At 66.5% G+C, this 13558-nt stretch overlaps 1 protein-coding gene across 1 annotated transcript in view; it reads left to right on the forward strand.

Moving 5' to 3' along the window:
* Positions 1-13558, forward strand: part of KCNQ1 (potassium voltage-gated channel subfamily Q member 1) — a 314470-nt gene that overhangs the window by 36376 nt on the left and 264536 nt on the right. The window contains exon 2 of the mRNA XM_047774975.1: positions 13106-13196. Within this exon, the coding sequence (XP_047630931.1) occupies positions 13106-13196 (91 nt within the window). The remainder of the gene's footprint in view (positions 1-13105; positions 13197-13558) is intronic.

Consider the following 13558-nt stretch of genomic DNA (forward strand, 5'->3'; position numbering starts at 1 on the left):
CTGACCTGAGGCCTTCTCTCTCCTGACGGCTGCCCGGGGCGCCCTCCTCAGACGTCCAGTCCAATGACTAGCATCTTTGCTGGGTCCCTCTGGCCTCCGGTGCAGGATGGCTAGGGATAAGGGGTGGGGCAGGGAGACCAGGGTGTTGCTGGGAGGGGTTGGGAGGTGGGGGGGGCATCCCCCAGGGGGCTGGAGTGAGGGTGAGAAGCAAGGGGCCTGCAGCTAACCGGGTGTGTGAGTGGAGTGGGCGGTCCAGGTGCAGGGAAGGAAGAGTGGGCTGGACCCTAAGGCATCTGCCTGGCACCTGGGGAAGGTGGTTTCCATGTCTGAGATGAGGAGGTGCTGGGGGACTCCCAGCTGAGCCAGGTGGGGGACTGCCATGCTGGAAGTGTTTGCCCTGCAGCCAGGCGAGGTAACGCGAAGCCAGTGGGAGGCTGGGGGAGAGCCCGGGTTGGGGTCACGGTTGGGCAGGGGGGGTCAGTGTATAGGTGATGAGAGGAGGGGCCGGGCAGGTGCAGGGCTGGATGAAAAGCCAGTGGGAGGGCTAAGGGCAGGTATCTGGGCACCAGGGCTGGGGTGCAGGGGACCAGAGCCAAGTGTCCAGTGGTCCTGAAAGATCTCTGAACTGGCCTTTGGAGAGCACCTGGGAGGCCTGGCTACCGCTCTGGGAGCCACCCTAATGCCACATCCTTGGCAGGAGCAGCAGCGTGATTGTGGTTCTGACGCATGTGTCCCAGGTGTCGGGGTGGGGGATGACCCACAGGGGGCAGGGGCTCCCCCAGGCCCCTGAGGACAGACCGCACCCAGGAGGCTGCCTGGGCTCCTCGGAGCGTGGAAGGTGCAGGAGACACAGCTCTTCCACGGGGGAACCCCCAGGACCTGCAGTGGCAGCAGTGACCGTGTGGCCTCAGTAACGGAGTCTCCTTGGCCTGGAGGGATGGTGGGCTGCAAATGAAGCTTTTTATAAGAAAGGTGTCTTTTCTTCTGGGCTCACTCAGGGCTTGAATGGGACCAACCACACCCATGCGTCCCAGGGACAGCATTGTGCCCATGCCATCCTAGTGGGCCTGGGCGTGGGGCACCTTCCGACCCAGGATCATACCCGCTGAAAAAAGGAAAGCCTCAGCCAGGGTGAGGTCGGCAGCAGGAGGCGCACAGCGCTGGGAAGGCATGTGCAGTGGGTGTGTGGGGCTTGACCCGGCAATCCTGGAAGGCTTCCTGGAGGAGGTGCAGTCAGTGTAGCACCCGCTCCGTCTTGGGGAAGGGCTGTGTCTGCGCGACAGGTGCAGTGTGCAGCTCAATGGGATGCTCAGCAGCTGCCTGAAGTTTTCGTCAGATGTTTCACGACAGGGCGAATCGCAGCCTTTCGCACCCCGCGAGCCTCTTTGCTGAGGGCCTTCAGGCTTTGCGGGAAGGCTCCCTCCCGAGCCCTCCCCTCGGCGTCAGTCACTGCTTCCCCTCCATGTTCAGGTCTGCACCTCCACTCCCAGACCCCCGGGCCTGGCGAGCCCTGTCCCCAGCGGGCTTCTGGAAGGCTGGTCGAGGCCGTGGGGGGGTCGGCGTGCCTGGGAGGGGTCCCCGTAGGGGCGGGGTGGGCCGGCGCGGGGGTCCGGCGGGCTGCTCCGAGGATGTGGAGGATGTGCCGCTATTCCGGGCGGCGGCAGGAAGCCGAGGTCGTGCAGAGGTGTCGGCCTGGTGCTGGCGTTTCCGGGCCGTGTCGGTGCCGCCGTCCTGGGCTGGCTCTCCTCTTCCTCTGCTTTTGTCCCCTCCTTGGCCCCGGCCTCTCTGGGTCAGGCCAGATGCAGAAAGGAAGGGGGGCCCTCGGGCTGCTTGGCCGGGGTGCCGGGGGCCTGCAGGCGTGTGGGGGTCCCAGGAATGCCATGGGAGGGGCATCGGTGTGACGCGCGATGGCCGGGTGGGCTCGCTGCCAACGCCTCCTTTCTGCTTGCATTTTGGTAGTGACCTTGGTCTTCCTGTGGCGCCTTTCTCCGGCCCCACGGTCGGTGTGCGTGAAGGTGGACGGGCTCCCGCCCTTCCTCCCACTCAGGGTCTCAGGGGTCCAGGCCGGGCTTGGTTGGGAAACAGCCGCCCCCAGCCCAGAGCCTGAGTCTGCTCCTCCCGGGAGGCCTTCCCTGCTCCCGCCACCCTGGCCTCAAGCCTGCCACAGGGCCTTTGCTTTTGCCTTGCCTGGAACAGCCTGCGCAGCCCTCCTGTACATGTCACCAAGTCACTGCCACCTGGCGGCCACCCCCCCCACCCCCCGCCGTCACTCACTGTGACGGCCCCTCCTGTCTCGCCAGGGTGGCTGTCACCTGCCCTTACCTTGTTTCCTGACTTATTGTCTCCTTGGCCTGTGCCTGGCTCGTCCCGGGAGGCTAGCACGGTGGCAGGCACAGAGTAGGTGCTTTCTGTCTGGGTAGGGGGATGGGGGCAGACGACCTGGGCCTCGCAGGCTTTTAGCCCATCACCTGGGGCACCCCTGGAGCACCTACAGGGGGAGCCACCAGGCAGCAACTGCTTTTCCTTGCTAACACCCGCTGGGGCCAGGGTGGGCTGTCCAGGCCCGGGGCCTTCTTGGTTGGTCCTTCCGGGGAGCTTGGGACCTGGTTTAGCTGGGTCCACGCCCTCCTCGGCCCAGGAATCCCCCTCTGTGATGGGTGACAGAGGGCTTGTCTTTGAGCCCCCTGGCCGGTGGCAGTGCTGGGCTGACCCGCCTCTGTGCAGCCAGGGCCGGGCTGCTCTCTGGCGGGGTGGAGGATGCTGAGACCAAAATACACCCGCTCATTGCATCCGGCCTTGGGTAATCCGCGCGGGGCGGTGACGGAGGAACTCCCGGGGCTGCGCCTCCCCCCCCACCCCCGGCAGAGTTAGCTGCTTCCTCCCTCCACGCCCTTGAGCAGCTCCCCGGTGGGGTGAAGGCCGGGCTTGGCTCCAGGCAGCCCACGTGGACGTCCCGCCGGGAACCCGGCTGCAGGACCCCGGCTCTGGAGGGTGGGCTTGGCCGCACAGGACACCTTCCTCGCGCACGTGTGGGAGCCCAGTGTGCGTTTTCACAGATCAGAACAGGGCGTGGGTGCATGAGGGGAAGCCCAGAGGGAGTGGACTCTTTGTCTCAGTCCAGCTGGAGAAAGAGGAAACGGGCACTTCCCGGAGGGGCAGACCCTTCAGAAGCCCAGGCGCCGGGGACGAGATCCGAGGAGTGTCCCGGGAGGACAGTGGCCGGCCCGGCGACAGGCACCTGCCGTGTGCAGACGCGGGGCCCTCAGATGCTGAGCGCCCGGCCGGCCCAGCCTCGGGCAGTTATGACTGTGGTTCCCGCTTGGCACCCCCAAACCTCCCTGCCCCCCACGCGGCCGCAGGCTGAGGCCTGGGGCCGCCCTCTCCTGTCCCGCCTCCTCTCCCTTGCGCGGCCTCCCAGCCTGCAGCGGGAGGCGGGCAGGGGCGCTGTCCTCGGTCCCAATCCCGACTTTCCCATGGAGAGCAGAGCCAAGCGCAAAGGCTGGGTGAAGGGCGCCATTCAGGAGCCCCGCCTGGGGCCGTGTGGGTTGGCATGTCCTGCTGCCTGCGGGCTGTCCCAGTCCTGGACTCCTTGTTTTGTCAGCAGAGGGCTTTCCTGGCCTGAGGTGACAGGAAGCGTTCCTGCTCTGCGGCTGGAGGGCAGGCCGCTTGGCCCCTGCGTCCCAGTTCGGGGCCTTGGTGGGGAGGAGGTGTGGCCCGGGTCACCCCAGGGAAGAGCCTGGGAGCCAGACTTCTTCCAGCTCTGGGCTGCCTGGGGCTTCCGAGAAGCTGCCATCTCTCTGGGGAACCTGGCCCGGGGGCTGCAGGGACGAAGGGCAGCTCCTCCTTGGCCTCCGAGGATAGGGCGGTTCTGGAGGTGCCGCTTGCCTGGGCCCACCACGGTGCCAGGCTTGGCCAGGGTGCCCTGTGTGCATACCTGCTGTCTTTCCACCTTCCCCTGGGCACTGCTGGTAGGCTTAGGAACATGGGGGCTGGGAGAGGAGTCAGGGGCCACCGACGCCCTGGCAGACCCCCGCAGGGCCACACCTGCAGCTGCCCTGGGGGTGGCGTGGGGTTGGGTGAGCTGAGGTCACCTGGGGCCCGTGTCTCCTGGGTGGGCAGCCCAGCCTCTGGCCATCTCTGGTCAGGGGGGACATTCGCCTTTGACAGGTCCCAGCACAGGGTTGGGTGGACTCTGCTTCGGTCAGGGGCTGCCCATGTGGCTTCCCAGAAGGGCCTCTGCCTCCAGCCTGTTGGGTCGGGGGCTCGGGGAGGTCAGGGGAGGAGGAGGCGGGTCTTGGCCAGACAACCTGCCTCTCTGGGTCTGGGCGGTGGTCTTGGCCCTGAGGACAGACTGCAGGGCAGCTCCCGAGGGGCTGCTGGGACCGACTAGAGGGTGAGGCCCTTCCAGGCAGTGAGCTGGCCTGTCCTGTCCCTGGCATCGGGTGGCCCCCAGAGGCTGCCCCGGGGCCCTGAGCTGTTGCCCCGTGTGGAGATTTTTGCTGTGTGGTCTGGGCCGGCCCACCCCTCTGCCCCTGCAGAAGAGCCAGGAAAGCTGAGCTTCTCACCCACAAGACAAAGCCCAGGCCGGGTGGGCACAGCCCTCCCAGCCTGCCCGCCCCTGCACTGGCTTTTCTCCTTCTTTGGAGAAGCCCCAGGCGTTTACAATCGGACGAGACCAGGACAAGCTGGATTTGAGTGGGATTCTTGGCATTTCTGAGCCTCGATTTCCCCATCTGGGAAATGGGCATCTTAATATCTGACTCACTGTAGTAGTGGGAGTTCTCCATGAAACAAGCAGGTGTGTCTGTGCCTGTGTGTGTGGACCTGTGCACACACAGACACACCCAGAGACAGAGACACGGACACACGCAGACACACACATACACACACGGAGAGAGTCCTTGTTTTCAGGACTTGACCCCCACGATTTGGGGGGCTGGCAAGTTGCAAATCCAAGGGCAGGCCCACAGCTAGAAGCTCAGACAGGTTTTTGTGTTGCGATCTGAAGCAAAATTCCTTCTTCTCGGCTCCTGATTCCTCCCCGAATGGACGAGCCCCGTGGCTTGTGGGGGGCCAGGGTTACTTGATCTGCCGGCCGTAGGTGTTCACGTGGCTGAAACACGCCTGTGCAGGTGGGCTGCCATGGACCACATGGCTGGGCATCACGCTAGCCGGGTGGCCCTCGCTCCCTTCTGCGTGTGGGCGGGGGATGGCACCGTCTCCCCTGCCTCTGTGGGAGGACGGCTGTAGCTCCGGCCTCTCGAGGTGGTGCCCAGGGCTCCTCGCAGGGCCAGCTGCTCCTCTGGGCCTTGAGTGGCAGCCCTGGGGGTCACTGGGCGTCTGCAGTTCCAGTGTCCATGGATCCGGGGCAGAAGCTGCACGGAGAACCCGCAGCTCTCACTGCTGTCCCCTGTGCGAGTGACCGCTGGCTGCCCCCTGGTGTCGGAGTGTCAGGGGAGACCCCAGCCCAGGAAGGTGAGGTCAGGGTCCCTCTGCGCAGCCTCGTCTGTGGACAGGAATCGGCAATGAGGGCGACCACCCACCTTGCCTCGACATGCTGGGTGGCCCCTTGGAGCCACGGAGCCCTGGCATCTGGGACCCCCTTCCCCTGGGTGGCTGAGCACCTCCCTGCCCCATCCCAGGCCCCACAGACATTGGTGTCCGTGTTGGAAGAGACAGTACACGTGGGGGCCCTTCTCCGTCACCCCGAGTCAGGGCCTGCTGCTTCCCTGCCTCTGTGCCGCCTCCTTCCTGAATTTTTTGAAGGCTCCGCGTGGCTGTGTTCTCTCCTCTGGGCTTTGCACATGCTATTCCTTCTGCCTGGATCAGGCCCCCGCCTCTGGGAAGCCTTCCCTGATTGCCCCTTCCAAGGGGAATGGGCGAGAGGAGAGGGGTTGGGAGGGAAAGAGGTGCCCAGCCGGAAGCGCCCCCGCCCATGTTAGGCCCTTGAGGTCCCTGGGCCTGCGTGTGTGAGCTGTGGGGTCAGCTCCAGGCCCACCTCGGCCCCCTGACGAGGTGGGTGGTGCCCAGGCCCTCCCTCCCCTGAGGGTTCTCCCGGGTGCTGGTAGAGCCGGCGGCATCCTGCCGAACCTGGCTGTGCGAGGCTGACGGTAGCCATGGCCAAGGGCCCTTTGATGGCCCACGTGCAAGCTGCCAGCACGCTCGATGCAACCCCACTTCCCAGGGGAAACCAAGGCCCGGGTCCCGTGGCTGCTCAGCTTCTGGAGTCCCCTTGGGTCAGGCTGAAGCCTCCACCATGGGAAGTCGGGAGGTTTCCTTCAGCTGGCGATCAAGCCAAACTGCAGCAAGAAAGACCTGGGCTAGACTCAAGGAGGGACTTTCCCAGCAGGGAGGAGCCCACGAAGCACCCCCTCCGGCACTGATGGGCTTGAGCAGCCCCGGCTGCAGGCCACCTGCTTCTCCTGGGGCCTGGCTTGAGGTAGCCTGGGAGCCCTGCCCTGGCCTTGAGTCTGCAGAGTCGCCCTGTTTAAGGGAGGGCAGGGCCTGGACCCTGGGCAGGAAGCCCCCCAGGCCCTCCCACCCCTGCCGGTGCCCCAGCCCTCTGCTACCTCTTGCTCCGTCTCACCCCCGGGATGTGTCGGAGGGGAGGCTGTGCATCCTGCCCCATCCTGGGTGAGGCCTGCAGGGCCGGCTGTGCCCAGGCCCTGGATCCCTGAGACACGGGCCGTGTCTGGGGTAGAGCGAGTGGGCTGCCTGCCGGCCCCTCCCCCGCCCGGACTGGCCTCTTTCGCAGGGAAGACGGCGCGCGTCCTGGGCCGATCAGGCCTCTGTCCGAGGGGTCACTTCAGTTTGTTCTCCAGCACCTTCTAAATATACCCTCGAGGGGGTTCTTATCACAGGCTGGGCCGGGCCGGGCAGCCAGGCTTAGTGCCGGCCACGCTCCGGGGCAGAGCCGGCCCTGCAGGCCTGGGCCCTGGACGGGGCCTGCGCTCCCTGCCCGACAGCCCTGCCTCAGGTGGGTCTTCCGTCCAGGGCCGGACACCTCCTGGGTCCCGGCCGCTCCGGCCCCCAGTGAAGTGGATGCAGGGTGGCTCTGCCATGACAGCCAGGACATCCCGCAACCCTCCTAGCCGAGCCCGGCCGGGGCCTGGCCTCCCACGGCCAGGCCAGGGCAGCCCCTCCAGGGTGGGCAGTGGGAGGCCTGGGGGCCCGGCCACTCCAGGTGGGTCCCTGGGCTGCCGTTTTCCTGGAGGCGCGAGGCATAGCCTGGTGGCAGGTGGCCTGCGCTGGGCAGGCAGTCTTGGAGTCTGTTCTCTGCCGGCCGTTTGGGGCTGTGTGACTCTGGGGGGGGGGGGTCACGTTCCCTCCTCCCTCTGGTGAGGGGCAGGCCCGCTTCCGAGGCTTCTTGTGAAGGCGTGGACGGGAGGAGTGTCTCGCCACTGTGCTTCCCGCTCCTGCCTCGCCGGGGCCCGATGGCAAAGAGGTCAGGGGTCCCAGGTGTGTGGGTGGGCGCCCCTGTTTTCTGGTGGACACCGGGAAAGGGCCTGCGTTGGGGGCGCTGGCCCACGGCCGGGGCTGGACCTTCAAGCGCCGTCACCCACAGCCTGAGGCTTGGACGTGGCTGTTGTGTTTCTGATGGTGGAAGCAGATCCGCAGGAACCACGCACGTGTCCACACACCGCCGTGCCCCTGCCCTGAGAGACCCCCCCATAGCTGCCCCTCTAGTGCCCTGCAAAGGCGGAGGGCGGCGTTCTTGCTTGCCCCCGGCTGCCCCCAGGAGGCCTGGCCCTCAGCGGCGACATCCCACACCCCCAGCACAAGCCAGGGCCCTGTGCTGAGGCGGGCATGGAAGGTGACAGGGCCCTGGGCATTGGGATGAGACACGGGCATGGCATTGATTCTTGTCCTCTGGATGGGAGCCAGGCCACTAGGCAGGGCGACGGCCTGTGTGCTCCCCAGGCTCAGCTGGACCCTGGCCGTCCCACCACCTGCCCTGCAGGGCTGCCAAAACAGAAGTCATGGCCAATGCGGGGGTGCTGCTGTCCCCCACCTTGTCACCTTGTGGTGGCTGTGCCATGGGGCTTTGGGGACCAGCCAAGATGGGCCTGAGCGCCTCCAGTCACCCCGGGGGGCCACGGGCATGGAAGCGCGCCTGCCGGCACTGAGTGGCCAGAGCGAGTGACCTCCTCACCCTCATGTTGGCGAGGGTGGCAGACCCCGTCTTTATCTGTGCTGGCGGGGCTGTCACAGGCCCTCCCCGGGGAGCTGACCCGTCCCTGTGCCCAAGCTGTCCCCTTGCCTGTGCTGTCCCTGTATTTGGGGGGTGTGGGCTGCACCCTGGCATGCCTTGCAGATGCTGGGCGAGTGGACGGGAGAGCAAGACCCCGTGGGCCTGGGATGCGGAGGGGCTGGCGGTGGGTGTCCAGGCTGGGCGCGGGTCTCCCTGAGATCTGCCGCCACCCACCAGGGGTGGGTCTCCTCCGGGGGCAGCCCCCTCCCTGCTGCCTCGGGGCCAACTTGGGGCAACTGGACCACGGCCCTCCCGCGTCCAGTGTGTCCTCGTGCTCTCCTGGCAGCTGGGGTGGCCGCGCCTGCCCCCCCGCTCCCAGCAGAGTCCCCCGCTCCCCAGGCTCCTCTCTGCCAGGCGGTGTTGGCACGCAGTCTGGGGTGGCATCGGGTGTGGAGAGTGGGTGCCCTGTCCTGGTCCCCTGGAGGCCCCGTAGGGCCCTGACTGAGCCCACAGGGGTGGGCGGGGAAGAGCGAGGAGGAGAAGAATGGAGCGAAGGGGTCTCGCTCCTCCATGCATCCTGAGCACACCCTGAAACATTCATTCATTCATTCAACAAACACTTATGTCCCGGGCCTCAAGAGGGACCTTCCGGGGGGGACGGTGGCAGAAGGGCCTTTGCCTGGGGAACCCTCGCTCTGTCTCGGGGCAGCAGTGGGCAGCAGGTGGTTGAGGAGAGCTGGGCGGGGCCAAGGGCCCAGCTGTGGCATCAGAAGTCCCCTCTGCAGGGGAGCCCAGGCCTGTGGGGGAGGGGCCACCCAGGAGGCTGGTTTGGGGTCCAATTCCACTTGGAGAGTCTGCAGCCTGGAAGAGCCCCGGTGGCATTTGCATTTTCCAGGCTCACCGGGCTGCCCAGTAGACACCGAGGGACTGAGGCAGGGAGGCCAGTGGCATGTGGGCTGCAGATTCCGGGGCAGTCCTGGTGGCCGCCTGGTGGTGGTGACCCCCAGGCAGTGGAGGCCTGGCCTTTGAGGAGCTGCTGTGCGCACAGGCACCGCGCGAGGGCCCAGCCAGAGCGTGAGGTGGGAGGCCCTGTGTCTCCAGGGTCCCCAGCCCAGACCACTTTCAGAAAAAGTGTCAGCTGAAACCCTGCGGGGCTGAGGGAGGCCCCCGTCTCTTGGACAGAGAAGTGGGTTTAGATCTCCTAATAGCTGCTTGCTGGGCGTCCTAGGGTCTGTTGACTGGGATTCTGCTCGCAGGGCCTTAGGGGGTGTAACCCTCCCCTCTGTGGATCGCATCGCCCACGGGACCCCTTTAAAGCAGGGAGCCTTGGCGCCAATGAACCAGTCTGAAGAAGAGTCAGTCGCTGGAGGGACGGGGTCCGGCTGGGTGAGGGGTGGCCCCTGGGATCCCCGGTCCGGGCCCAGGGCCTGCGCAGCGCGGCGCCCAGCCAGCTTCGCCCAGAGCGGTGCCGGGCGCGGGCTGGGCCCGCGGGGGTGGGGAGCTTGGCGTCCCGTGGGGCGGTGCGGTCCCCAGGCTGGGCAGCCCGGGCCAGGGTGGGGGCACCCGTCCTCTGTTTGTTCAGGGTGTTTGGAATCGTCCAGGGTGACTTTTGTGCAAAGAGGAGCCCCTCCGATAGCAGGGGTTTGAACGTCAGCACCGAATCTACGAAACCTCGCCGCCGCTTGGCCTCGAGCTTCAGGCGCTGCCCTTTGCCACTGCCCTGCAGGTCCTGCCGGTGGGCGGTCTTTGACCCTCCCTCAGCCTCTCTAGAGCCTGCGGCGAACACAGCAGCTTGGGATGGGACGTCCTTTGCTTAGTTTCCTTTTTTTTTTAAAAAAAAAACTGTAGAAACCCGCGCTGCCACACCCGTAACGTAAATTTATTCTGGGCACCACTGCTGCGTGTACAGCTCGGCGGCGGCACTCACTGCGATCGCGTGGCTCCGCCACCGTCACGCCGTCCGTCCCCCAAACCGCATCTCCCCAAGTGCACGCCCTCTGTCCCCACCAGGCGCTCCCCCCCGCCCCCCTGGTCCCCGTCCCCACCGTCTGCTTTCTGTCCCGATGGATCTGACGACTCCAGGGCCCTCCTGGGCGTGGGATCCCGCGGGATTTGTTCTGTCGTGTCTGGGTCACCTCACTGAGTGTCATGTCCAGTTCAGCCTTTGTCACACACAGCGTTTTCCCTGGACCAACACACCTTATCAAAGTCTTCACCGAGTGTCACACATGCAGTGACTCAAGCAGGGCGATGCGGCGCGTTCCTGGGCCTGGCATCTCCGCTCAGCACCCAGGGAGCCCGGCGGCTGAGGTCTCTCCCGTCAGGTTCCAAGGGCGCCTCCGACAGGCCGCGTTTCCCTTGCGTGTGCCGTGCGTGGTTCTCGTTAACTTTGTCCTTGTCGCCGGGAAACATCCCAGGGTTGAAAGCTGCTTCCCATGGGCCAGAGGGGCTGTCCCCATGGACTCCGTGGCTCCCCGAGGGTCCGGCCCGTCCCCTGCCTGGCACTCCTGCTGAGTCCCGGCCCTGGCACGGCTCCACGTTCTTCTCCGTTCCCAGGGCACCTGCTGCTGCAGACGCTGAAATGAAGTCTGATAACATTCCGGATATCCCTCGGGCAGGCACCCCGGGCCGCAGCTCCCCAGGTGGGTTGGCCGCCAGCGCACAGGCAGGCCATTGTCCTCTGGGGAGCAGCCGCCTCCCGCAGGCACGCACACGCCCTCCCGGGTAGCCGGGCGGGGCAGCACCGGGGGCCGAGGTGGCCTCTGTGGGGTCAGCGCCCCTCCTCCTGCCCCTGCCCCCCACTCCCCATCCAGAGGACAGGGCCCATTCCTTCCTTCCCCGGGCCGGGTCTTCTGCTCTTGGGGTCCGTGGCTGCCTGATCTGGGGCCTTCGGACAGGTTGCTGGGACAGGGGTAGTGGCCAGCCCTGCAGAGGCAGGAAGGGCTGTCAGCACCCCAGGCTGCTGTGAGCCCCCCCCCACCTCCCGAGGGCAGGGACCTGATCCCGGCACCTCTGAGGGTCCCGGGCCCTCTCAGGGCAGGTCGGAAGGGACCGAGGCGCACTATTAAGTGATTCCTTCTGAAACAGAGTGGGCAGGTATTTCGAGAGCTGCTTGGTCTTCAGGTCACAGCCAGGCTGAAGAAGCCCAGCGTGTGGAATGATGAACGCCACGCCCGCTAAGGTCCAGCGGAAGTATTTTTCAGCAGGTGACCAGGAGATGCTCCTGGGAAAGGGTGCCCACCCTCTGGGTGCCTCCGAGCCAGGCCCTGGGATGAGGACCCCACCTGAGGTGCCCTCCGTGCAGGCCTGTCCTAGGCAGGGCCACTTTGGCCGGACCTTCCCCCTGGTCAAGGCCGAGTCTGGGGTCTCTCAGCTGCATCCCCTCCCCGAGGTCACCGTGTTCCCTGGGCACAGCCAGATAGGACAGGTGAAGACAGGCCTCCAGGTGCCCCGGCCAGTTCAGGACGCCCCCAAGGCCTCGCCTGGGGCCCCGCTGCACACACGGTTCTCACCGGCTCTCACCCTGCTTTCTGACTGGTGGCTGAGGTCACCCTAACAGTGACAATAAATGCTCAGTTGCCACCCTGTCAGCAAAAGTCCTACAGGGACAGGCCACTGGGGGAGTGATGGTGGCCTCCTGGGCCCCAAAGGACGGGACGCTGCACTGGCTGTGAGGGCCCGGGAGGCAGAGGGCGCCGCCTGGGTTCTGTTCCCGTCCTCGGCCTCCGGAGGCAGGAAGGCAGAGAGCTTAGAACTGTCTCGCACGTCCTGGCCGCAGAAGCTGGAGGTCGTGGGGCCCGCAGACCGGGGTCCTGACCCCGAGCCAGCGCCTCGCTTTCCTTTGCTGCGGATCACTCCCGGCTTGGGGACAGTGGCCGGGGGCGCAGGGCACTGGCAGAGCTGCAGCTGGCCTTGCGGGTGCGGGGACTGTGGGTCAGCGGCAGTGTCTGTGACCAGACCTGCAAACCTGCGCGTGTGTGACCTGGGGTGGCAGACGGGGCTCGGCGGAACCAAGGGTCCCTGTCGGGGGTTGTGCTGGATCACCGGGGGTCCCTGTCATCATCACGGATGTGGGGGCGCAGACATGAGACCACGCGCGTCCTGCTCCCTGTCCCTCCCCGGGCCTGGCCACGTCACCCCGTGGCTTGACCACGCGTGGTTCACCCCCGGAAGCACAGAGCCCCGAGCCCAGTTTCCCGTCCATGGCATCTGTCAGTCGCCGCTACAGCTGTGACCTCGCGAGGACTCGTATCAACAGCTGCAGAGCCTGGCCGGGTGGCAGTCTGTCCCCGAGCACCTCCTGTGGCCTCAGGGCCATGGTGGACAGGCTCTGCAGGAGGAGGAGGGTATGAGGCGACGCGCTGGTCCCAGCCTCGGGGCGGGGGGGCACAGGGCTGCCTCCTGAGTCCCTGCCTGATGTCCGGCCACGCCGTTGTCTGCTTCCCTGATGACATGGCCACGGGCTGCGGGCTGGGCATGTGTCCACAGGGAAACTGAGGCTGGGGAACTGCTGGGCCACGTGGTAGGCACCCTCCTCTGGGCAGAGGCCCCCCCCCTGCCCCGTGGCCATGAGGCTGCCCGCTGGCCCTGGATCTCTACACCGGCCACTTTCCAGCTGTGTGGCCTTCTGTGTCTGGCTTTTGGCAGGGAGATCCCAGGCCCGTCCGGGGCAGCCGAGTCAGAACTGCTGCTTAGTGGCTGGGGGACGCCGCCCGCAGCTGTGCCACACTTTATGCACCAGTCCCAGCCGACACTCAGGGTTGGCGCCCTGGGAGCCCCCGGACCCGGGGAGGGAAGGGCCTGGCCGTGCGGGTGGCCGGCCAGCCCTCTGCACCGGGGCCCAGGCTGGGTCTGAGGCGGGGGCGTGGGCAGCCTGGCCGCGGGCACTGACCGCCGTGTCCTCCTGTCTCGCAGCTTCCTCATCGTGCTGGTCTGCCTCATCTTCAGTGTGCTGTCCACCATTGAGCAGTATGTCGCCCTGGCCACGGGGACCCTCTTCTGGATGGTATGTAGCAGCAGGAAGGCCCCGCGTGCGGGCTGCTCCTGGCCTCTCCCACCTGCCTGGCCACCCTGTGCCCGGGCCCCCCTGCCGGCGGGCTCTGTGGGCTCACCCTGATGCTGGGGGACTAGAGGTGTGGGGACCCCCACGCTGGCCCCTCATGTGCCAGAATGTGGCCGTCGGGCTGAGAAGGCTGAAGAATGAAAGGATCCTGGGGCTGCTGGTCTGGGAGGGCTTCCTGGAGAAGGGGACTTCTGAGCTAGAGGAAGGACAGGAGGACAGGGGCACAGGAGCTGGCTTGGGGTCCACAGCAGCCTGCGCCGTGGCCCTGGGTCTGACGGGCACATGGACCCTGACGGGGTCCTCGT

This window comes from Phacochoerus africanus, chromosome 4 (genome assembly GCF_016906955.1).
Source record: "Phacochoerus africanus isolate WHEZ1 chromosome 4, ROS_Pafr_v1, whole genome shotgun sequence".
Taxonomy (NCBI): Eukaryota; Metazoa; Chordata; class Mammalia; order Artiodactyla; family Suidae; genus Phacochoerus; species Phacochoerus africanus.